The sequence below is a fragment of the Ictalurus furcatus genome, chromosome 15 (assembly GCF_023375685.1).
Source record: "Ictalurus furcatus strain D&B chromosome 15, Billie_1.0, whole genome shotgun sequence".
Classification (NCBI taxonomy): Eukaryota; Metazoa; Chordata; class Actinopteri; order Siluriformes; family Ictaluridae; genus Ictalurus; species Ictalurus furcatus.
The window spans coordinates 17,300,575-17,327,927 of record NC_071269.1 but is presented as its reverse complement, the minus strand read 5'-3'; the positions used below and the strand labels follow the sequence as shown (position 1 = coordinate 17,327,927).

Genomic DNA, 27,353 nt, shown 5'->3' with positions numbered 1-27,353 from the left:
CTGAAAAGCATCTCAAATGTACAACACATCAGACCTTGAGATGGATGTGTTGACCATGTCAGGTTCCACTTCTGTTAGCCAAGAGGCCAAGTGGAGGTTGCAGAGGGCACAAACTAACCAAAGCTGAACAGATGACGAATGGAAAAATGTAGCCTGGTCTGATCTTGATTTCTGCTGAGGCACACAGGTGTTCGAGTCAAAATTTGGTGCAAACAGCATGAATTTATGGACCCAGTCTGCCTTGTGTCAACAGTCCAGGCTGGTGGAGGTGGTGTAATGGTGTGGGGTATGTTTTCTTGGCACACTTTAGGCCTGTTAAGGCCAATCAATCATCCCTTGAATGCCACAGCCTGTTTGAGTATTGATGATGACCATGTGCATCCCTTCATGGCTACAATTTACCCATCTACTAATGGCTGCTTCCAGCATGATAATGCGCCATGTCACAAAGAAAAAGTCATTTCAAACTGGTTTCCTGAACATGACAATGAGTTCAATATTCTTCAGTGGCCTTTCCAGTCACTGGATCTGAATCTAATAAAACATCTTTGGGATGTGGTAGAACGGGAGATCTGCAGCTGAAAAATCAGCAGGAATTGCGTGATGTAATCATGTCAACATGGACCAGAACCTCAAGGGAATGTTTCCACCATTTTGTGGAATCCATGCCTCAAAGAATTGAGGCTGTTTTGAGAACAAAGGAAGACTCTACCCAGATTTAATTTAACGTTCCTAATAAAGTGCTCAGCGTGTGTATCATGAAATCATGGATTTGTCTCACAAATATGGATTATTGTCTAGTTGTTCCTGACACAGGAATATTATTTATTTAGGAAATGTGTGCAGATAGTTCACACCATGGACAGATACAGGTCACTTACAAACTCAAGTGACTATCGAGGCAGAAAGATCGGCTCTCAGAAAAACACAAGAATTCAGTCATAAATCTGGAAATCTTATTATCCTTACTACAACAAATACGTGGCGGTCTTGAAAAACCTGTCATGATGTCGCTGTGCACGAATCCTGCAAACACCCGAAGATTATTTTATCAGCTTCTGATTAAAATTGTTAGTTTTTTCCCCATTTCCTTGCCCCTAAATTACTTTATCATCTAAGTTCCTGCATGTACATTGGGAAGGAGCCAGTTTAACAAACGCAACATGCCTAAAGATGTCTGAAACCTTGCTAGCTAAGTCAGACTTTGACCAATTTGTCAGAGAGCTGTGTGTCATAGTGAAACGGACATAAGCTTAATCTTAGTTCGTGGTCAGTTGATGTAAAAACATCCACGATGCTCCAGTGCCATAACATCATCAAAACAGAGAAGAGTGCTTACACACTCTGTACAGAGTTAATAGCTTTAAAATATTTTAACTGCCTCATGAAACACAGTCAGATGAGAAATTTAGTCGACAGATGAGAAGTCGTGAATTAACGAGCGACTGTTTCCCCACTGATATGAGAGAGAACAGAGATCAGACGAGTGAAGAGAAGATGATGAGGCTCGTGCAGCGATTGACTTTTCCCTCAGGTGCAGACACAGAGACTGATGTGCAGGATGATCAAAGTTTCTTATTTCCTAACATAAATGTATCATTTTTTTAAAAAGGTGTCGTTAGTTGTTTTTGCTGTAAGCGGATGTAAGCGGGGTTTTTGCTTGCCATTAAGATAAATATTGAATGATCAAATCAGGTGACAAATATAGAGAAGAGAACAGAGTTATTAAGGAAGTTATTCAAAGAGTTTCATGTAAAAAGCTTGATTTCTAATTATCGATAAATGTTGTTTGGCCTTTTTGTATGTAAGATAAATAAACCTTCGCTATAACAGACGGATCACATTTTGAATAGGCAAGAGTTCCTTAAGCAGGGATGTAAATCAGTATTCAAATTTTAATGAACCGCATGTTCTGTTTTTCCTCCCAAAATTCAAATCTTCTAAATTTGTACAAGCTTATATAAGAGCACCAAATGTCCTAAAGCTGAACACTTAGTCCAAGCTATGAGGAGTTTATGTTAATAAATAATGTAAAACATTTATCTCTCTCTCTCTCTATATATATATATTTAAATGAATACACACCTGTACACAGAGTAAGAGGACTAAGGTGTTTGATAAAGACTAAAGCACAGAAAAAGGGATAACTCTAATGAGATGTGTGTAAGGAGAGACGTTAGGCACCACTGTTCTGATAGAAACCATGCTCATAAAAGAGCCCCACATACATAAGAAACTTTGGTCTGCGTCATTTCCGTTAGGGGTTTATTTACAAATTTAATCTGAAAGTTGTACCACGTGACCTTAATCATTAAAGGGTCATGAAACCAACCTCTTTCAGCTCAAGTCAACCTCACAATCTTTTTGAAAAATGCAACTTAAATGGGCGTGGATGGCTGTGTGAAGAATGGAGGGCGAGTGGGCATGGCAGGGCAAGGCAGGGATAAGAACACGCAGTCTCATGAATAATTACGAGACACAGATGCGTCATCGGAGTACTATAGTACGTTGCCACGGCATTGCCTGTGAGGTCGACACTATGTAGCTTTTAATGAACCAAATGAACCAGTTTTCTCCTACAATTAAAATTAACGGATTCTAACGTAGTCTTTTATGACGCGAGACACAAACACCTCTGTTTAAAATTTTTGTAATTTCATGATCCTTTAACAAAGCTATCAAACTGGACAGCAGGCACAACAACTGACATGACTGCGCCACATGATCATCGTTTTTGAATGTCTCACTTTTTGAAAAGCTTTTTGCTGGACATAAATGCTGTCTCAGTGTGGACGAAAGGCCAAAACATGGAGAAAAACATGCATTTTCAAATTTATCTGGATTAAATGTGGACGTAGTTACAGTTTGCAATGCATCCAGGTTGCCAGCACCCACACAACATAACATGGCTCCTGATATTCAGTTCAGCCAAATAATTCCCCGCTGAAATCTACCATTTTGCTTAACGTGTAATATGGGAGGAGGCTTTATGTTCCTTCTTGATATCAGTCTCTTCCACTGACCAGTTTTTTATTATTTACACTCTTAAATTTAACACACCTGATTTAGTTAATTAAAGTTTTTATAAGCACCGGGTGTATATGACTAAGCTTCCCATACAACTCCATTTTAAACGCAAAAAAACACAAAAAGTAATTAAGAGTCGATCAGTTGTTCAGCCACCGTTTAGTTAAACCTGACAGTTCTATGTCAATCACCATATAAACCTTCCATTATCTCTATCGCCTTTCTGTGTTTATTTTCGACACGATTAGTTTCGCCTCCAAACTTTTGGCATGCAGGTTAAATGCTCCTCAATAAAGCATTTCATGTAGGAACTCTGAATAAGATTTTATATACTATTTCATATACTAAACATTACTAAAAGTTTGAAGCTGCTGTTTTGTATACTTCACTGATTAAATCCACTCGGATGGTGCACTACATAGTAAGAATGATAGCTGCTGCCCCTGCTGTCTACCACTTTCAAAAATCAATATATAGGTTACAGCTTCTAACACAAAAAGTCAGTACGTTTACATGGAAAATAATAATCCGATAATAACCCGATTAAGACGATACTCTGATTAAGAACCTACCATGTAAACAGCGATTATTGATGACCCTAATCCAACTAAAGTCATAATCGAAGTAAACACAAATCGAATTAAGACACGTGGAGTATTCCTGTTTTAGACGTATTATGGAAGTGCGTTACAGACATTTACACACCTTAATCACACGATTAACGTTGTGTGAGTTTTCACCGCATTTTGCGACAGGACACGTACACGCACGGCGGCGCTCAACCGTTTGACAGCAAACGAGAGAGCACGGCTGCATCCCAAACCGCGTACTTACCTGCTACATAGTAGGAGAAATACATGTATTTAGGCTACTATATAGTAGGTAAGTATGCAGTTTCGGACGCAGCCCACGGCTTCAAGCAGTCGTCTGTTTGCACCTATAGCATGACAAATAATTATCTGCACTTGAAGCTTTCGTAAAATAAAAAATGAACACTGTATATAGTACCATAACGAAGACGAACTGTATGTTGATATGTGAAATTCTGGAGGGAACGTCGGACAGCGTGGCGCGGTGACGTAACGTGTGACGTTAATCGATCGACATTCTATAACATGTAAAACGGGAACATGAAAGGAATATTCTAAATGTGACTCATGTAAACACCTTAATCACAATATTGTCTTACACAGAATAAGGTCAATAATTAGATTATTGCTGTCCATGTAAACGTAGTCAATGACTTCTAACAAAAAGAAGCACTAGATAGTACAGTACAATCAAGCACAAAAAACAAAACAAAAATCCACACAATGATATATATTAAGTGCTTCAGTATGGACGTATAGATGGATATATGGAAAGGAAAGAAAAGGAGTAGAAGATACAGAAGGAAATACCAAAGAAAAGAATGAAAATGAGAAAGGAATAAGGAAAAAGGAAAGGAAAAATGAAAAAGATAGAAAAAGAAAAAGCCTCTATTGTTACATGTACAGTACAGTGAAATACTTTTCTCTGCATGTTCTAGCTTGTTTGGAAGCTGGGGTAAGAGCACCGAATGCGATGCCTCTGGAGCAGATGAGGGTTAAAGGCCTTGCTCAAAGCCCTGTGCACTGTTGCTCAACAGTGGAAGCTTGGCAATGCTGAGATTCAAACCTTCTGATAAGCATCCCACAACTTTAACCACTGAGTCACCAGACTGCAATTACACTTCTCATGATACGCACTCTCAGCCCCCACTGACTGAAAACAAGAAGAATCATGTCTTAAATACCTACAGATTATAAAACAAAACACATATCTCTGCAAGTAATCACCAAAACAAATGTCATCAATAGACTACTGAGCAGCAGAGCGTTCATAAACCGGTACAGCTCAGCGATCGACCATTACAGAACATCAAATGCCTTTTATTACATATTTTATGATGTGAACTATGTGGACTAGGCAGTGTACTGTAAATGTTATTTATACAATTTGGGTGAATCAGATGACAGCATGCTTTTGTTGGTGCTTTATTAGCATTGTATGTATTGAGAAAATGTCAAGTTCAAGTGCTGCAATAATATTTTTGGCATATAGTGGAAACCCAAACCCAGCGTGTCTTACCTAGTCTCTGGGTTGTATCCTAAAATGTAGAAGAAGGAGTCGATTCGTGGTTTGAACTCCCTGGCAGCGAAAATGTCAGAGAAGTGGGCGATGTTACATTTCCCTCTGCAAAACAGAACACCACACACAAACGCAAATGAGCCTCAAGTATATGTGCACATACATTTCCTGCCTCTACAGTAATCATGCTTTAAAGTAAACACATCTGGGTGAGAGTGCTACCAGTTACGGGAGATCAATCACTGCTGAACTAATATTGTTTCTTGTGTGTGAGAGAGGCAGAGATGAACAAATTCTCTGGAATAAACGTTTTCAGACGCATTTTTACAGAGAGCATGGTCCCTCTCTTCAGCCTCAGACTTAAACGAGGGATGACGGACAGCACATGGGATCTGCTAACGTGTGCGTGCGCAGAGACACACACACACAGCAGAGTGCTATCAACAGCTAGCAACTGCATCTTGATATTGCTTCACCCATACTTCCACGCCTGTGCTTTCAAAATAACAAGCGTCGGTGTGCTTTGGGTGCTCAGCACACAGACACAATACCTTTCTCTGAAGATGAAAGGGACAAGGGGCTTGAAGCAAGCATTACACCATGCTCGCAGAATTCACAGAGTTTACCAAAAGCCCTGTAATAAGTCAAATCAAAGGAGCCTTTGTGCAGCAGAAGTTGCTGCTAATTTGCCCTGAAATCACTGGTTCAGAGCTGCGGCTTTGTGTGCCTCTCCAGCTGGTTTTAGTTAAAGCGCTGGAAAGGAAAAGGGTGAAAAATGGAACACATGGTGGTGGGGGGGGGGGGACAGGGAAGATCTGGTTTCAAACGCTGAGAATCAGCATGCCTGTCCTCTTTTTTTTCCTCTGGCCATGGAAAAGAACAGCATGATTGCTTTGAGCTGAAAGTGCACATGCAGAATGTTATAATGGAAAAGCTGTCAAGTCCTGAGGTTTTTACTGAGAGGCTCGATTGTTGCTTAGCATGACAACACCGAGACTGTGCAGTACAGAAATACAGATATGACTCAAACGTCAGGTGGGTTACCTAAGGGCCGTAGTATGGTACGTGTCCACATAGTCCGAGATGAAGAGCTCTCTGCTTTTTACTACAGGGTCAGTGATAACCAGTTCCCGACCTGAGTCTGCCGAGAGAGAGAGAGAGAGAGAGAGAAATATGGACCATTAGCATACACACATTCAAGGGACAGATAACTGACAGCCATACTGGCAATCAGATATATACAGAAGACTAAACACAAACAAAAAAAGGAAACTATTTTTACAAATATAAATTTCATCATACAAATAAATGTAATGCAAATTACTATAAATAAAATATATTAATAGATTAATAATGTATACATATTTATGAATAAATACAATTTTAAAACAAAATATTTTTTCTAATTTTTTTAATTACTGTATCACTGAGCAATATAATGATATATCAATATCATGCTAAATGATACATATTAAAAAAAATTTAATAGCAATTATGAATGACTAATTTTGTTAAATTTTTTGTGAACCACTAAATTTGAAAAATCTCCTATTAGAATTTATTAAAGATTTTTTTGCTGCTAGTTAGTGATGCATATTGTGTATCATAGAAATGTCAACTATCCTAATAGTGATATGTTATACTGCACATTCCTTACACATACACATATATTATATATATATATATATATATATATATATATATATATATATATATATATATATACACACACACACACACACACACACACATATATACGAACATATAACCAGTGTAAAATACCATGAGCACTGCATTAGATAAAATCCTCATATAGATTATCAGTACTAATAATATACACAGTATATTACACAGTATATAATCTACAGTATTTTGTGCATACAAGTATGTATTTTACCAGATTACTATTATTACTTACTACACTATTATATATAAGACAACTGCATCCCTGTGAATGTGTGTAGGTATTGCAATGTAAAAATCAGCATGTAGGCTAAGGGCTGCAGCACTGAGACCTGTATTCCAATAATCAGATCGATGTACGAGTCTAATGCAACCTTATTTCACTTCTCCCTGAAAAGAGTATGCCTTGCGCCCACAAAGATATTGTGGAAAATCGGAAAAAGCTAATGTCACTACAGAGATCCATTATGACAGTGCAGGATGAGTGTCCGTCATCCTGACCCAGACTAAGACATGACGTCGGTGATGGAGGGAGGGACGAAGGGAGGGAGGGATGGTGGTGTCTGCCAGGCTGACAGGACTGCAGAGGCGCTCTTGGCTGTTTTATTAGAGCGCATTAAAATCGATGCGGTCTCGGAGCAAAGCCGGGTGGAAGCCCTAACCTGTTATTACTTCTTGATGTATGCATTAGCCCAGGGATGGCCATGGGACCGAGAGATATTACGCTCAGGGTTATTTGCACTTCACCTCGCTCTGCCTTTGTTTGAAGGAGCGTTACCATGGAAACGGGGACAGCGGGGTGTTTTCGCAGACACGTCCTCTTTTATTCGAGATGTCGTTTACTGTGACGTCTAAGAAAGGTTGAGTAAAAAGACGTGGCAACCGGATAATACGTGTTATTTGCTAGTGGTATAACACACACGTACCGTTCTCATTGTTGCGGTCCTGTACTAGGTGCTGGTAGACAGAGTCAGGTACCTCGGACTGGCGGTAGTACCATTTCACACTCATTAACAGATGGTCCCGTTTACTCTGGAAAAAAACAAATGAGGCAAACAAACATTCAATAAAAAAAAAAAAGCAACAACAGACATTTGTTTGTTAACAGCATCACAAATTGGCCTCTTGGCAAACACAAGCCTGTGCTGCATGTGCAGTCATGATTCCCTCACTCTGTGCCAAAAGCCCTCAGTGAAAACCAAGTCAATTAAAAAGGGATTGAAAACATTTAGTTTTAATACAGTAAACAGAAAAACATTTGCATTTTTGGACTACTAGGGAGCCAGGCAGGAAGGAAGGAAAGCTGTGTGTTCAAAAGGGAGGCGCTTCAAGCTTCAAGGCAGAAAACGCAGCCACTCTCTCAACTGTATGATAGATTAACTCCTGAATACAACTCCAGACACACATCTGTAAAGCATAAAACTATGAAACCAGCCAAGCAAATCACCCGCTGCTTCCTCTTCTCATGTTGCACTTCAAACTCCGCCACCCGCTGTCGGTTCGGGGGACTGCATGCAGTGCCAGCACTCGCGCTTCCCCAAAATCACCAGCAGGTGGCAACACTGGGTCACCCAGACCTCCCACAGTCACTGTGCTTTCCAAGCAAGGGCCAGGATGAGGGAAGTGAAGCGCAGAAACACTGTTTTCATTTCCCTGACATGAAATATTTATTGTGCCTTCACACAAAACCAACTGACCATTGAAACGGTTTAAGAGAACGTTAAGGAAGCCACAGCTGAGCACAGAGAGAGCGACGCCAGAAATCACAGTCGTTTTTAACGTGCCTACAGAATACCACGTTCCCCACAAAAAGGCTGAGTGTGCCATCACCTCAGCCCGCTGGTGGAAAAAAAAACAACAAAAAAACCCCCAGAAAGCCGAGGACTACTTGTTTCCCCCCTCGGCCTGCCTCACATTCCCTGCAGTCGCAGAACTGAGCAGCAGAGTGAGCTCATTGTTGAGAAATAATTTCATGTGGACGGTGGAATGACTGTTAAGCGGCGTGCATATGTGTAACAGTATATTTCCACCACCTGGGCCTGGCATGGGACATGAGAAGCTGTAAAGTTCTGTTGGAGACTCCATATACATGACTCCAGGGCGATTTTTTCAGTAGAGAGGAAGAAAAATCCTGTTAAGTTAGAATTATGGTGAAATCTTTGCTTTTTTCCCCCCCCCTTCTTTCTTAACTATGAAGCAGAAATGCAGCTCAATTCAGGTGGAATAAAGGCAGTCACTATTAGTCCACAGTCTAACTGGACCACTTCTTTGTACCATCAAAAAGCACCATCAGAGTGAATTATACTGCAGATACAGAGACGAGGAGGATTCACACAGCTTTCGCTGTTCAGAGAAATGTCAGCACTGATAAAGTGCAAGGACGTTCTCGCCCATTCAGTGCATCACCACAAGCTGAGAAACTAAACCTTGACATCAGTGCTCCTGAAGACCAAACACACACCCTTAAATTCCTTTTGCATGAGCGCGCACACACACACACACACAGCCACTCACACATCACACAACAACAACAAAATCATGAAACTAAAAAAAGCTGAAAGCTGCGACCTTTCTTTGAATCTGTCTCGCACTGGAAATGACTGTTTCCTTATTAAACCCTAATTATGTTTTTATGTCGCAGAGAGCAGATCAGTGCACAGAATCAAATTATCAAGATAAGCACTCGCAGCCAGACAGGAAGGAGAATGGGAGGCAGCAGCAAGCCGCCCATTACAATTACAAAGATGAATTGATTAGTGACATTCCAAAGTGCTCTCGCTGCCGCTGCGCCTCTTTCTCCTGGCTCCGTGGGCTCTACGTTGGCTTTTGCCCAGCGCTCCTCGTGCTCTCGTGAACATGCCGTAGCCCACGAAAACTCGAAGTTAAACGGAGAGGCCACTTATTCGATCCTACACATAATCTCTCGGAGTAGCCCCCCATTCGCTCCAATGAAACTGCGCTTCGTATTACAAGCGGCACACAATGGCTGAGCGCTGGCGATGCCGGAGACGTGGGGGTGGAGAGTTAAAGAGTGGAAACATTCCTAAGAATATGCAGGCCTCACTACTCTCAGGAATTGTTGTGCTGCCCCCTTTTGTCTGCGCTCCAAACTCGTCCCCCCTTGAGCAGAATCATGCGCTCACACTGTCCCCTTGTCTCTCAAACAGGCGCGAGCAGTAATTACAGGGCAGCCATGTTGAGTCCAAGTGCAGCAAGGGGTTAAGGCTCTTGGGAGAGCCGGGCTTTTACAGACCAGTCTGGGAGGTTGTGACGGTGTGTGTGGAGTGTGCAGAGCTCCAACACTAACAACCCCAACTGTGGCACGCGGGGCATTTTTGAGCCGAGAGGTGTGACGGCGGTTAATCAGGAAATCGCAGTAAAATTAACAACCGGAAAGTGCAGGTATTGCAATAGGGAGAGTTATTTTGTTTATTTTTTTTTGGTAACAATGCAGGTCACCGTATCCTGTTCCCACCTTCACTTGATTGACAGCACCATGCCACTCCCCTGCCAGACTACAGGATGCTAGATGACATGTCACGCTGCCTTTTCCTTAGTGGAATCATTAAACATGGCCGCCGCAGCACCTCTCCTGGCAGCTCTCATCTGTTAGCAAGGGGATGACTCGGGGCACGCTCACACGACTCCCGTATTAACACGAGAGCCCGGTGAAACCGCAGCAGTCTGCTCATGCCATATACCCGCCGCCATAGCCCCCGGATAAGCAAAACCAGACCTGCCGGCAAGCATTAACAGGAAATATGTTTTTATTTTCCGAGCGTTTACATTCTGTTTCTCTTTCGCGCACCAGATCCAAACTGCCGAGTGCTTTAACAGGCTCTGGTTTCAGAGCAGAGCAGAGTGTGGCCACTGGAGGAAGCTGTGAAATGCTGGGATCTCCCACATCCTGGACGATACGGAGACTGGGGAAAGGAGAAGAATGTGCATCTCAGTACTACCCTCGTGAACCCGAGGAGACAAAACGACTGGGGAGTGTCTCACTGAGTGTGTGTGACATGATGGCATCAGGCGGACAGATCTATGAGCTAATCTCCTTTCCAAACATGATATGATTAGTGGCAGGCAGCGCTGCTTCAGGATGCTCTCTCCTACATGATTTATGTGGCTCACGCATTGTTTCCGCCCAGTGCTCTCTCTGACTCGCTGATATAGACCAGACACTGCTACACTCCATAAAAAACGTATGACTGACACACACGCGCACACACACACACACCGAGTAAAGCTCTTCCATGTGTGCCCCCAGCGTGCAAGGCTTCCCACAGCTGTGTGTGCATGAGCGAGTGAGGAAAAACATTCCCACACTCTGTTCTAAACGAACAAAGAAAGGCGAGAAAGGCGCACGCACACAGCCGAATGTGTATCGTGTGGAATAAGCAAGTGCCGTGCAGCAGCACTAACGTGGAAAAAAGGGTGTTGAGCTAAGCGGAGACGAGAAGGCTTAGAAAAGAAGCCTTTTGCGTTGCCTCATAGCTCGAGAGTAATTGAGCTGCCCTGCCTCTCCTTTCGCAGGCTCAAACTAATAATGGTAAACAAGTGTTGATGACATGTTTCCTCCCTGCAAGAGCCTGTGTACAGATTACTCCTCCTCCGCCCGTCAACAAGAACAAATGCAAGGGGGAGGGGAGGAGGGGAGAGAGAAAAGGAGAGGAGGGGGAAGTCACAGCTGTGATGGCGGCACAGTCAGGACCTTTATGCTGCTCCACATAGGGCACCTCTCTTTTCTCTCTCTCAGCGCCCGTGCTATTTAGATATTAAATCTCCACTCGCTTTGAACACAGCCTGCCCATCTGTCAGGCCCGCTCTAGATTGTATTTGACAAGCATTATGCGGTCGGAGATACAGTGTAACGAAACCAGGATACACTGTACACGATGCGCAATGACTCAGTCGTTTAGTGGTGCTGTGTCGAGATGCAGATCTGACGTTACTGTATGCTTGTCTTTTTTTTTGGAATAAAGCAGGGTGACTCACGCGGCGCTGGACGTGCAAATAATGCTAATTAAGATGTGCCCGCTGTGGCTGTAATCGCATGCAACACTACAGAGACACTTCAAACATTTAAGAGCCTGAGCACTTCACATAATCACTCTCCGAGCTCCCTGCAGGACTCGATCCAGAGTCACGCGATACACCGAGGCCCGCTTGATACCAGGAGACATGGCGCTGTGTGCGTTTGGTTTGCTCTGCCCCAGCAGGTGTGCCTTCCCCACTTCCCCCTCCTTTTCCTTCTCGCCCTTCGCTGCGGTCTCCTCCTCCTTCCTCTTTTCACCATTTCCCCCACTGCCCCCCCCGAGTGCTCGAACACTTAACAGCTAATGATTGAAACGTCGAAGGCTAGGGAAGCGGGGGAGGGAGGGTTTCATTTGTCGGCCGAGAAATGATTGACAGGAGTCTCAGGGCGACGATGTGTTTAATATTTAAAAGAGCTTGTTATTGTGTTGCTACGCAGAACTAACAATGTTTGTGTGCAACGATCACACTGGTGTGGATTGAAGAAGTCAAACACACACACACACAAAAACAAAACAAAAAGCATAAGCAAATGAGCGTTTATTAGGTCAGAGCTGTAAAAAATATACAAAGAGGTGATAAACGGAGACAGGCTGATAACTGATAAGAAGTCCAATTTTAGCCGTCGCTTGAAACAATGTGCATGTCTCCTTATCTCTCGACTGACATTTCTCTCTCGCCTGCACTTCCTCTTCGGTTAGGCAATACAGAGAGAAAGAGGAATAAATCTGCTTGTCAATGAGACTATCGACATCAACAGCACAGACATCAGAGAGACTTGCACTGCAGGGGCTCTACATCTTCTACACTTACCTACACACACACACACACACACAAAACAGTGAGTGAGCATTCAGCATGCTAATTCAGCTCATCATGGCGGCTCCAGCAATGATTCCATGCCTCACTATTCTAATTTGCATTCGCTTCCACTGCAGCTTTTATCTACACACACACACACACACACACACACACACACACACACACACACACACACACTATTCCAGATGCTTCACGGTTGCTAATGGCGCAGATTTCCGTCCTGGAATTCAGTGGACATTTTTAAGCGACATACTAGGATGACGGCAGGGCAGAAACATGAACCCGTTCAGAGATGTGGGTAAAGCAGGCGAGCCGTGTCGCTGGTCTGACATGAGATGTCTCCGATATGCTCGTTCATTTCGCCTGCACTTCATGCTCGGCAGCAGACGCTGCCAAGTGGCTGGACTGCTGACTGACTGATGACTGAGTCAGTCCACAGAAATTTAAGTGCTGGATAACAGTCACACACACACACACACACACACACACACACACACACCTCAGAACTCCCACTGCATGTCAATTTAAGAGCCTATTTGAGGTAATGTTGGTTTGAGGAAGGATTTCTGGGTACAGCCTGTCACAGAAACAGTGGAGACCTGGTTAAGCCATGGCTAAATGGATTAGCCGATTTGGTCAAGCGTGAGCTAAGCGGTGGCATGGAAATGGCTTGGGGGTATCAGCTACTGCTGCCAAAACAATCGGGCTGATCGCAACCCCCAGCTGCTCCTCCCAGCTCTGCTATCCCAATCCCCAGGGCAGAATGATGGAGGTTTGGGGGGGTGTAGACGGTGCCAAGCCTGGCATAATAGGCTTTGTTGTTGCTGCTGTTTTCCTGTCTGCACTCTAATCGCTGTGGTGACTTGCTCATGTGATGATTATTAGATTGGGCTGATTGCAGCACTCAACAGCTGAGAGAGTAACTGAGAGAAACGAGAGCAATGACTATTAAATTTATATCACACGTTTTAAAAGGTTAGTATGTTGTGCAGTGTCGTGTGCCGGTCAGCTACAGCTTGACCTTTCTCTCAGTCTCACCTTACCTCACGCACATCAGCACTTTCCGGATGCTTGGTGCTCGTTAAAGTGCTGCGTCGGGTCAATGCCAGGTTTCCAAGTCAGATTAAGATATTGTACTGCCAACATTATTTCTGGGGATGTAACCGGACTCACCTTCAACCAATCAGCAATCGACTCAAGGCTCTCGTCATACAGCACTGAAGATATACGCGATGCACTGTTAAGATTTTGAAACATCACACGCACAGGCACTGCAGTCTCCGAGTCATGTCATGACACGCCGATACCAGGGTATCTGCATGTACCAGCACTTCAAATTTAATACTTTTTAATACCATATTCAAGACATTTACAAATATTTTAAGACCTGCACGTCACTTAAATCATGCTATAGCATGATACATCAGCTATAATGGATTGTGCTCATGCATACACATCCATTTCTGGGTTTAAGTAACCTACAGCAGGCTAAACTTCTATAGAGGCAGATGAGCGACCGTACCAAATATCCTTATTGTATTACCATTTGCTCCAACAATGAAAGAAAAAAAATCCAGTATTTCCTTCCCATATTATTAGAAACCCCCTCACAGCAGTGTTTACTAGTCATTATTTGTAATTTAATGGCAGGGTAATGCAACAAGTAGTGTTATAAATGTACATACATTTTCGTAAAGAAGAATATATATATATATATATATATATATATATATATATATATATATATATATATATATATATATAAACCTGTGCTATTTTATAATATTACTATTGCACTGAATAATACGGAACAATAAAAAAAATTATTTGGGGTACAAATAGTTATATAACAATAGTAATATATTTCTGACTTAATTGACTTTCATGCGTTAGACCGTGTGGCTTTTATTTTGGCGGCAAACCGCAGGAAGACCTCCGTTTAGATGGCAACACTTTTATTAAATTTACTTCTCATTACCAATCGGGTGAAATGCTGTAAACCTCTGCCCACAAAAACGTTTGCGATTACGCTAACGTTAAAACAAAGGGAATGTGGTGTGTGTTGTGTTATAAGCGACTGAAACTCACAGCACAGACAGAGATGAAGTTGGTGTGGAGCGGCAGTTACTGTGAACCGAGCCGCTTTAAAACACTGATGAGCCGCACACACACTCTGAGTGCAACACAGTCACACGGCGTTACCATCTCACTCAGCAACTACACAAAATAACATCTAAATCTTCTTTACGACGTCGGTTCGGGTGCATATGTAAGACTTTTGAAACGTGAATTTAAGACATTTTAATACTAATTAAGGCCTTATTTTTACATTAAGGAATTTTGAAGGAACCGGGGATACAGACCATTTCTCATTCTATGCATATGTGTGATCCACCAGCATCGCCAGACTAAACCACATCAAGAACCTAGAGCTCAGAGGATTATTTTCCACTGCACACAAACATGCATGCACACGCGCACACACACAAAGACCACTGCAGACCACCATTACAGATGATAAGGTCACCATCTATAGACGAGTCGTGGCACTGAAACTGATGCAAGCTGAAACAGAGGGAGGGTGAATAAAAGAGAGAGTGACTGCTCAACAGGCACAAAGAGAAAAATCACCTGTCTTTCTTCCTCTCTCTTTAATCACACACTCACACTGCAGTACAATAAAGGCACAGCCGCCTCGCCCCTCTCTGTTTGTATGCACAGACGCATACAGTCGTGAGCAAACAGAATTAGCTGCAACGCTGAGGCACATCAATCCTACAATGTGTGCATTATAAATATACACTGTGTACACCCATGTGCGCGTACACACACACACACACACACACACACACACACACACACACACACACACACATTAGTGAGACAGGCTGAGAGGTGAAAAGACAGGATTTAGTAGCCACAAGCGAAGAATTCAGCCAGGACAGGAAGATGAGAAGAGGAACAGACACACTGGCCAGAGGTCACAGATCCTAGCTGACACCCAGCTGGTGGTTTATTCTCAGCATGCTGCCTTTCAGTCCTATTACACACCATCAATGTTCAACCTTTTCAAGGTGACGTAACACACATCCACAACTTCCCACCTCGTTTTTATCAAGTGCCTCCAGAGAGCTGCCAGATAAAAACGGAGGTCAATCTAATTAGATGTAATGAGGTGCTTCAAGTGCGCGCGCACAAAACAAGATCTAGACTTTCACACCCTAATCTTTCCAATCATAACTTTCCTTCAACATATAAGCAGATTTTGTTGTAGGTGTAGGAGTGAGAAGAAGAAGAAGAAAAAAAAGCATGTTTTACAGTGAGCACTCAATCATTGATCATTTATGACAAGTGTGTGATTGAAGAAAAAAAAAAAAGAAGAGTGTCTTGATAAAGAAAGAAGACACTAAGCAGAGCTGACAGCTCAGCGCACCCAGTTAACTGAGTGTATGGGTGTATTCATGCACGCGGCTGCTTACTGGGGTGTGGTTATTGATGGCTCTGTAATGCTGAGCATCATTAGCACAGCAGTCTACAAAAGACTCGCCACTCATTTTGTTTTAGCCCCGCCCATATACACTGAGCCCACCAATCAGCCTGTCGCTCGCTGACAGACAGCTCAAAGCAGCCAATGTCCAGGAGAAGCTGAGTAGCGCCGAGGGGAGCTGAAACGCTGCAGGAGCGTTCGTGCACCCGTCTAACGTGCGTGGTGCATTTGCGATACAGCTTAGATCAAGATCCGTTTGCAGCTCCTCCCTGCGCTTGTATTTCATCCTCTGCCTCTGGGTAGCACGCACATGGAGGACGTTTTCCAGCCCAATGCTGCAATACAGATCACAGCTATACAGCACTGACCAGCATGACAACACGCACACACCCCACCCCTTGTGAGAATGATTTCATGCTGTCGGCACGTCTATGTGGAAGATAGAAGTGAAGGGGGTGGTGGGGAGGGGGTTTAGCAGCCTGGATGATTGAAAGTGATTATCGACAAATAAAGTGATCCTTTAACATTTTGTTGTTGCAAAAGACCGCCCCCAAAACCCCCCCCATGGTGAATTTGGGAAAAGTCAGGGTGAAATGGTCAGTGAGAATTAGTGATGAGAATTGGTGAAACCCACTTGTCCATAGCCAAGACCTGCATCGTACCCAAGTATTCATGTTGAATTTCTTGCCAGCATACCAAGAGTACAGAATCAGGACATGTGGATGGAAAGAGAAACAGTGCTGACCACTGATTGGAGACGCAACCGTCCATAGCCAAGACCTGTACTGTACCAACTCCCCATGCTGCCCTTCTTGTATGGGGCTAAATACAGTACAGACAATTGACTAACTTAACTAACACTACAACTTATACTGGAACTCAATAAGGTACCAAAAAGCAGTAAACATAGATATATGGGTCTACGCAGATACAGTTCAGACAACTGATTTGTCTGATAATTAAGACTCACACGATAACAAAGTACCCATGCTGAATTTGGCTGCAATGCTTGCCAGGGTACTTAGAGTACCAAACAGTAACATATGGACGGAGACAGAAATAGTGCAGACCATTTATCGGTCAAATGAAAATGTTCATGCAAGTCCTAAGAGCCCTGCTGTAACGAAGTATCCACGCCGCCTTGCCCGGTGGACATAATAGCCAATGATTGGTCGAATGTCATATTTGCAATCACTTCTGTATAGGACAGTGTGGCAAAGCAGTAACCAGAAGTAGTGCTTGATAAGATTATTATTATTATATAACATTACACAGGAAGGATTAATTTGGTCGGGTGTTCTCATCAGTATGTAGTCGGACGAGCAGATCCAGCAAGATCTGGAGTCCAGTATTCAAACCCAGAATGTCTACCAGTTAGTTTCTCTCAGCATGTGCTCGAAATTGAGGTCCATCTGCCAGCCAAACAGTGTCACAACCTCCAAGCAGGTACTACAATGCGACTGGAAACAGAAACTAGTAGTCAACCAACGTTTGGATAATTCTCTATTTGGATCACAGAATCATACTGTCCCAAGCTGTCTAATAAATAATGATAATAATAATGATAATAATAATAAAAACAAAACAAAAAAACCCCACAGTGTGTTCCTTTCCTTCTAGAGCCGCACACACAGGCAGCCATGCAGCTGTCCATCCCGAGGCCATTCTCACAGGGCCCTCTCATTACCCTCATAACGAGAGAGTGGAAACTTCACAGCCCCATTTTAGTGTTCCGCAGGCACATCCGCTACCTCCGCCTGCTCTCGCTTTAAACACCTCTCGTTCTCATCCAGCCCACGATGTACTCAGCGAAGCAGCAGAGAGCCAGAAACCACTCACGACTTGTCAGAACATTAAAGACAAAGCAGACTTTATTAAATAGTTAAAATCGGAAAATTGTCGACGGTGTAAAAAAAAAAAAACCCCTCCCTCCCTCAGGCCGCCTCCAGACTCTGTCACTCTCATCATCTCTCTATTATTCTTGCCTCAGCTAATCCTCCTCGCAACCACTCCACATTGAGACTAATCTAACAGGCATTACACCAGTCGCATGCTCCTGCGACTATACAAAAGCCTGCAGGTCTACTTCCTAATCAGCAGCTGCTACTAATAATAATAATAATAATAATAATAATAATAATACCTTTATTTCCAACACAAGGCTAAAAAAGTCCATGTTCCCACGTGACTTGCTGCTGGTTAATTAAAGCTATGCTTCATCGGGAGGGTGGCTGGGGGTTTCATGCTGCTCTCTGATGGCCGCCTGTGTGATGGGACTGATTGCTGGAGTGGCTGATTGAGCGTTGATGGCTCCTGATCATTAGCGACTGAAGACCACCAAGCACTTCCACTCACACAGTGGCTCCACTTAATTCTCAAAAGACCCTTCCACCCCTCCATCCAGGCATGGCAGCGAGCTGAGCGAGGGGCAGTATACTCCTCATCACAGGGCTGTTCCGGCCACTGTTTGGCATTTAAATGCCTTTTGCGGCAACAAACAGTTCGCACCTAATTACAGCAGGCAGGCAGCCGTAGCAGAGCGTGGAGCTGCAGCAGCATTTTCAGCTTCTTGCGCCGCTAAAAAGAAAGTGCACCTTTTAAATACTAAATTGGCCCAGCTGCTCAGAACACCTTCTGAGAGACCAGCCAGAGTTGAGCTGCCCTGTTGCTACAAGCTTGCCTAGTAATCAACTGGCCCATATTCAAAGCTATGTGCTCTATACACACGCTCACAATCGGACACACACAAATAGTGCTCTGTACTGCCTCAGAAGATGTACCTTAAGAGCCGTGTTAACAAATTGACTGGTATCTACAACTCAGTGTTATATTATAACTCAACACCTGGCTGGATTGTCATAAAGACCGTGTTCATAGCATAAACATAAACACACACACACACACAGCATCGAAAGATAGCATAGCACACCGTTCATCTTATCTGCATGACAGCATCTCTTCATAACTGAAAAGAGGGAGACTCTGCCTGTCTCGGTTAAGGCTCAGAGAGAAATCAATCACGTCAGAATTCATTACAATTCCTTCTAGTGGCTTTCTCAGCTGCTCCAGCTTTGGGTTTTTTTCCCTCCTTATCTCTTTTCTCTGTCTGCTCATCTCTACTACACAGGAGGGATAAATCACCATGACGATGTCACCTGATGAAGGGCACTCAGTCAGGCCCGGCTCGGTGTGCCTCCGTCTCCAGCAGTCAACCCACTCATCCCCATCAATGCACTATTAATGAGAATCTCTTTCACTCAGCATCTCATAGCACACACACACACCTCTCACCTATTCTCTCAGCTTAGCCACAGTCACCACACACACATTCGAATCTCATCCAGAACCCATACTGCAGTTGGCGTTTCCTGACACGTTGCTTTCTGCAAGGCATCACAGTGGTTTGTGAGTTTCTCCTTCACCCACTCTCTCTCCACTCTGTATTCCTCAGGAGTCGCAATCGCAGTGCATATATGTAGCACAAATATTTCTGAGTGGCACCGGGGGAACGCTGAGAGAGCAAGTGCGTCATGCTGACAGAAAGGAGGGGATCTCAATCGCTTTGAACCGCGTGCGCACACAGGTTGCCAGACTCCATTTCACCTTCTATGGAGAGCAGCACATTAAATCAGTGCATTTGACCTGCAGTGGAAAGCAGAAGTGGCACGTCTCCTTTCAGTCAGCCAGGCTCAGCCTGGACGCGTGTCCCCGCTGCATGGAGGAGATTACAAATGGAGTGCATCACCTGCATGCCGAGCGCGCCTACAGCTACTGATTTATCAACACTGCTGCTTGGATTGAGAGCTTTCGCAAAGAGAAACAGGACAAAAATAAACAACTGGGAAAAAAAGAGAAAGCACGGAGGTGGAGTACTCAATATGACTATCTGTTCTTACCCTCAATACTCATTACTTTATCTTACAGCTATAAAGAGTTATTCCCCCTCAAATGGTCAGGGCATTACTCCAATCTATAAATGGGACGTTATGTTCAATAGCCCAAGGTTAGCGTCCCAGCGCTTGAGTACTCCATCGGCCAGCGCCTTGTTTTTTATGTGCAGCTGATGAATCCGCTCACAGCTCACGGCTGCTCGGGCTGAGTGTTTATGAATTCTGAGTCGAGTGGAGAAAGAGCACGAGTGCAGGGAGAAAATAAATAAAACATTCTGTCCTTGATAAGAATCCCTCTAGAGCACCTCCATTCCCTTCTGCTGGAGCTGGCCTGTAATGGATTTGTGAATTAATTTCCTCAAACGACTGGATTTGCATGAAATCGTGGCTGACGGTGCTCTAAAAAAAAAAAAAAAGGCAGCATAAAAAAAAAAAAAAATCAATTAAGATTAGCAGGCTCGCTAATACTGCTGCGTCCTCGTCTCGGCTTCACAAAGAGCGTCTCGGGGCGAACGGGCTCTGAAAAAAATTAAATTCGAATACTTCTACACGGCGTAAACCAAGAGCTGTTTTCAAGCTAGGTGGAAAAAATAAACCCTGCCACCAAGCAAAGATGGACACATCTGTGGTGTGATGTGATAGCTTAGACGCATCAAGATTTGATGAATGGATCAGTTCAGCGTCAGGCAAGAAGGGACAAAACAGGTAGGACCACACCTTCAGTCTCAGCACAGAAGGGGAGGACGAGACTCTTTCCTTCAGCATTAGAATGGATTAAGACTCATTTTACTGCTGAGAGTTCACTGTGCCTGGGCGCCATTACTTTTTGAACTTGGTTCTTTTAAGATTAGAACCTTGGCCATGCATTGTGCCCTTTTTAAATCCTCATTTATTCCTGACTGGCAGAAGCTGGAGCATTCTAACCTAAACGACAGCCGTTCGAAAAGTAATGGCACCCCTACGCAATCGACTCGCAGTATTAAACGGGTTGCTCGGGAATAACGCTTTTCGACTACGGGCCTATAGATAAAACTGCTTTAAAAAGAGATGCTTAAATCATCCATGAAACCAAATGTCAGGCACAAAGTGAGCGCAGCTATTCATCTTAATGCAACAGGGTCGACAATAAATCATAAGCAGCCGAGTGAGATATATAAAGTAAATACAGCCATGCAGAGGGAAAGAGCTGGATTATACTAAGGCAAATAGTGTGACTTATGAAGAGCACACATACAGGCATATGCAACTCTCCTCTATACATTTAAACAAAAATAAAAAGTACCTAAACGTCTCCTTTTTCACTTTTGAGCAAGCTCACCCTGCCTTTCTCCTCCCCCACAGGGGGTTCCAGCCAAGCTAATTTGCAACATGTGTTCTTTAATAGAGAAAACCACCCAACAGAGGCATGTAAACCCCACAGAACTATATATACAGTCCTACAACTCTTTTTATATATATTTTTTTATTGGCACATCACACTTTGGACAAGCTGGAAATTGGACCGTCTGAGTGAGAAGCGATGCCCCTCCAGGAAACGTAGGGGAAAGGAGCCGGGGAAAAAAAAAAAAGAGACAGATGAAAAGGAAGCCGTGTAAGGTGTCATGACTCCTGCAGGGGAGTAAGGACCGCTAGCCGGTGTCAAGGGGATCCAATTTCACAAAGGCCACGCCGAGCTGATGTGTTTGGAAAAAGCGGATGGGTTCAATAAGTAGCACTGGCTGTGCCACTAGAATACGAGGAATCTTGCTAATGAGTGCATACTGATTTAGTCTGAAACATGAGTCAGCGGTGGCAGGGGAAACGTTTTTAGTTAACAAGGAAAAATGAGTTGAGAACAAACCCGACTGAGTGCAAATTCCCTTGTAACATCTTGTACCCTAAAATTGGAGATGCTTTCAGTTTGATTTAGCAGCTTTGTTACCACCATTTTAATGTGATGAGGCAGATGTAATTAAAATGCTGAAGATTATGGCAGGCTGATGGCTTGTTTTTATTACAGCCTGTGGTCCTGTAATAAAAGAGTAAATATTACCTTCCTGGTTGTATCTGTTACATGACTTTTCTCTCTTCCCCACAGACATCAAAGCGGGGAAAAAAAGATAGTGAAGCCTGCTTTTTCCTTTTAAAGATGAAACAGTCGAGCTGAATGCCAGGCCTCACCGCTCTGCGCGTCAGACACCAGTAAAGACATCAGAGGAGGCAATTTGCTTGTGATGTGCCAAAAATTGCCACCGTGGCACTGCACAATTCAAGGGGCTTAAAAGTAACACTGAGCACGACGACTACTAATGCATTATCTGTAATGCTGAGCTCAAACTTTAGAATAATAAACCTATGCACAGGATTGGACATACCGGCAGTTTATGTACTATCAGTGGTTTGTCCAGTAGACATATTTCATAACCATCAGGTCAGTGCTCCCCCTACAGGCTGAACCTGGAGCCCCACCTCAATGTCACATACAAGTCTAGCGCAACCAATCACAGTATTATTCAAATGTTATTCATGGATCCGATCACCAAGTATAGAAACAGATCTCTCACTATCCTGATCGTCTGGTCTCAGTGTTGAGAGACAACTCATTTAGTCATTTCTGAAATTTATCTGAGTGTTGTGTATGTGTGTGTATATATATTATGTTACATAATTCTAAAGTGTGAATGTGTGTGTATATATATATATATATATATATATATATATATATATATATATATATATATATATATATATATATATATATATATGTGTGTGTGTGTGTGTGTATATATATATATATATATATATATATACACACACACACACACACACACACACACACACACACACACATTAAATTATATATATATATATATATATATATATATATATATATATATATATATATATATATATATATATATATAACCAACTTCAATATATATATCTCAACCTGGAAACCATTCACACTTTAGAATTACAATAATTATTATATACAGTTCTGAGAAGTCTGCGCTTCTCTTTTGTATGTATCTCAATCATGTGTAACGTTTAGCATTTTAAAGCCTCAAAAAAGTGAAAAGGAGGAAACTGCATTTCAAGATATCATCTAACTGCAGCACGAGTATCACAGAAGCTTTTAAAAGCTGATATTTGATTCCAAACGGCATTGATTAGACAAAGTGTCTGTTTCACTTTGTCATGTAGCTCTCCAACAACTTGACCAAAGCCTGACCTTCACTGTGTGAGGAAATCGCACTTAGCTAGCAAAGTATTAGACATGTTGGAAGGAAGACAGCTTAAGATTAAAACAGTAAATAAAAACTTTTCCAGGTTGTTAGGTGAAATATATTTATGTTTTCTCACAGTATGAGTGTCAGAGTATGTTATAGACATTATTCTTTCTGCATTTCTGGCTACCAGAATTCATCCACAGCAACACTGATGGGTTTTCCCAAGTCACCACATACATTGTTCTTTGTGTTAGCTAGATTTACTGTCAGCACTTCAGGTAGTACGTAAGTAATATTTAAAATACGTAAAAATATATAGTGTTTTAGTGCATTTCTTCTCGTTATAGTTTTATTGAAGCAGATGGTTTTCTTCACTGACATGAAGACAATTTCACAATACAGAATGACGATATCATTTAATTTAGTTGCTGTCAAGACTATAGCACAGTGAGGGCAACGACGCATAACCCCAATTCGAAAAAGTTGGGACAGTACGGAAAATGCAAAAAAACCCAAAACAAAACAAAAAAAACCCAAAACAAAGAAACAAAAAGTCATTTGGAAATTCAATTCACCCTGTACTATATTGAAAACACATTATTTGATGTTTTAATTTACTTTTGAAAATATACACTCACTTCAAATCTGATGGCCGCAACACACTCCAAAAAAGTTGGGACAGTTGACTGTTTACCACTGTGTAAAATACCTTTTCTCTTAACACTTATTAAGCGTTTGGGTGCTGACTGAAGACACCAGTTGGTTAAGTTTAGCAAGTGGAATATTCCCCCATTCATCCATTATGCATTTCTTCAGCTGCGCGACTGTACAGGGCCATCATTGCCTTATTTTGCGCTTCATGATGAGCCACACATTCTCAATCGGAGACAGGTCAGGACTGCAGGCAGGTCATGCTCGCACCCACACTCTCTGCTTACGCAAGCATGCGCCTGTAATCCAGGCAGAATGTGTTTGGTGTTGTCCTGCTCTGGATGGCAGCATATGTTGCTCCAAAATGTGTACATATCTTTCTGCATTAATGATACCCTCACAGATGTGCAAGTTACCCATGCCATGGACACTGACACACCCCCATACCATGACAGACACTGGCTTTTGGACCTGACGCTGATGACAGCTTGGATGGTCCTTTTCCTCTTTGGCCTGGAGAACACGACGGCTGTTTTGTCCAAAAACTATTTCAAATGTTGACTCATCAAACCACAAAACACGATTCCACTGTGCTACTGTCCATCTCAGATGAGACCGAGCCCAGAGAAGTTGGCGGCGCTTCTGGACAGTGTTGATGTATGGCTTCTGCTTTGCATAGTGAAGCCTTAACTTGTATCTGTGGATGCAGCGGCGAATGGTGTTGACTAACAAAGGTTTACCAAAGTATTCCCGAGCCCATGTCAGGATCTCCATTACAGACTCATGACGGTTTTTAAGACAGTGACGTCTGAGGGATCGGAGATCACGCGCATTCAGAAGTGGTTTTCGGCCTTGCCCTTTATGCACCGAGATTTGACCAGATTCCTTGAATCTTTTAATTATACTGTGCACTGTAGAAGGTGAAATGCCCAAAATCCTACCGATTTGTCTTTGGGGAACGTTGTTCTCAAAGTGTTGGATTATTCGCTGACGCCCTGAAAACATCAGCCTAAGTACAACTACCTGGACATGCGCAATGTACAGTCCAGATATGAAACGTGGTGAGAATGGCTCTGTTTAATAATTTAGTCTTGCCGTTGTGGATCTGCTATTGATTGCGCTTCCAGGAGTCTTACGAAAATGTTATCTCGAGCCTCACAACCTCCAGAGCCACTTGCCCCGCTCCATCTGGCAATGTAATCATCAGCCGGAGCTCTTCTACCCTGTCTCTGACCTCACAAATCACCATTTTGATTCTGTCTGTTGTTCTCCTCTTCCTGCTCCCTCCATCCCGGACCCTGCACACAGCTGCTCTCTGAAGCTCCGTTTGACTACAAAAAGGAGCCGTGAAGAAAAAGAAGCGGGGCAAACAAAAAACAATCCAAGGCAAACAAATAAAAGCAGAGAGGAAGCGCTTGAATTACACTTGATTTTGCTGTATTATGGATTTCATGGCCAGAGTACAGTACCATGTCAGCCTTGAGATTTGAGGATTGCTTTATTTGTTCACTGCCAGACTCGTGTGTACAATCAAACCTAAAATGTGTCCATTTAGACGAGCAGTTGAGTGTGGCTTTAAAAACGTCCAATGAACACAAGCCCTTCTCCTTTTAGCTTTGGAAAAATGCCCATTTGAATGCAGCTGCTGCTGAAGCTGGGCTCGGCTCAGCGCCTAATGTCATTAGCACCAGTGCTGTTAATGCTTCTTTCAGTGGAATTTCGAGTGTACATTAATAAACATGGCCATTAAGCTTGCATTTTCGCAGCAGATTTACTCTTAACGCTGAACTAGTGCTTTAAGGGCTTTGGAGTCTGGGCTTTAACAAATAAACGGCGGCAATAAAATAAGCGGAAAGTGCACTGCTAAGAACCAAATTCAATGAAACGCTAATTCAAACCAAAACAAATATACTGAAGAGTCAATACGGGCTACTGCTTAATAAAATCACCTGAGGGGTGGGGGTGGGGCCTGAAATGCTCATGAAAAGCTGAGCTTGCTTTTAATAGTTGCTGAATTTAGATAACACATCTGTCTCTTCCTATAGTACTGGTGCAGTGACTCAAAACATGCTCCCTACAGTACAGACGGAGGTCACGTAGGGGTACTTCAATCTCCCTTACACACGACACAAGCACTCGAGCTCCTGCAAAGTCTGCTGCTGTGGGGGAATCTTTCAGCAGGACTGGAGAAGCACACAATAACTGCAAAGCGTACCTGTATACATATTTATACATGCAAATCTGCTGGCTGGTTTCCACAGGCTGAGCAGCCGGCAGGGGAAAAAGAAAAAAAAAGACAAAAAAAAATTGAGGGGGGGGTACATCAAGTGTAGCACTGGCACTTGAAGAAAGCAGGGGGAGGGAGAAATGAAGAAAGAAAGAAATACAGAACGAATGAATGCAGAAGAGCCAGAGAGACAATGAGAGCATTAGAGAAAAAGCCTCAGAGAGAATCAGAGCCATTTATTCGAGGTGCTTAATGACTCTGTTGTAAAGATGGCGCTGGCTGGCGTGCCGCTCAATAAATATTAACAAGTACTGCGACTGATGGTGCTGCTCACTGATCCATGATTGCGTCTTAAAATGCTGGAGCCAAACAGAGAGTCGGGGGGGGGGGGGCTGATGTAGTGGTCTAAGCAGAATCCTGTGGACTGATGAGCAGACAGCACTCATAGCAGCCAAGCCAGACTGAATGAGGATTTAATCACAGCCACAGAGAGCGTTTAATAGAGACACTGGCCATTCATTATGCTGCTAATGCTTCCTCTTCACAGTGTCATGACTGCAGACATTATGATTCTTTTCTTCCTGTTCACGCAAATCTGAGATCTCACTTAAACCCCTTTTTTAAAGCATGGTAAAGACACATGTATTACACAAAGCATTGTGGGACAATGTGTATGTGTCAGAGATGCAACACACAGGGTGTACCTTTATAAAAATAAATAAATAATAATAAAATTTAAAAAAAAAAAAAACCTCTTTTGTCCTGCGTTTCTCATTTATGCACATATATTTGCATCTTTATGCGAGCGTTTTAATTAAAGCCGTGAAACATTAGCAGGCTTCTGAGATAAGTGGCAAAGCCATCAGGAGAGAACTGCACTCTGCATCTCATGCATGAAAGACTGGATGCTCTTCACATTCTAGGATGGTTTTCCCCAAACGTTTGGAAACCACGTCTGCACTGTATTCGCACTAAAAGTAATCAATGTGTGTTAATTGCTGTTTGGTTTCGCTCAGGGTCAGCGCGAGGCCGGTTCGGTTTGCCGTGCCCTCCCTGTCCACTACCCCCGAGCTATTGTTTCCAGTAAATCATTAAACTCGGAGTCTCGGCTCTATTACCAAATGGAGCGAGGAGGACGACGCAAACCCGGCTAACCTTTAGTAGCTGCGACGCATGCTCATACACATCTCTCTCTCTCTCATTCATATATATAT

General features: G+C 43.0%; 1 protein-coding gene across 3 annotated transcripts in view; it reads right to left on the bottom strand.

Annotated features, from left to right (window-relative positions):
• rerea (arginine-glutamic acid dipeptide (RE) repeats a) overlaps positions 1–27,353 on the bottom strand; it is a 193,788-nt gene that overhangs the window by 37,642 nt on the left and 128,793 nt on the right. For all 3 annotated transcript variants that reach the window (XM_053643153.1, XM_053643152.1, XM_053643154.1), the window contains exons 4-6: positions 7,746–7,851; positions 6,181–6,277; positions 5,137–5,241 (exon numbers count right to left, since the gene is read on the bottom strand). In XM_053643153.1, the coding sequence (XP_053499128.1) occupies positions 5,137–5,241; positions 6,181–6,277; positions 7,746–7,851 (308 nt within the window). The remainder of the gene's footprint in view (positions 1–5,136; positions 5,242–6,180; positions 6,278–7,745; positions 7,852–27,353) is intronic.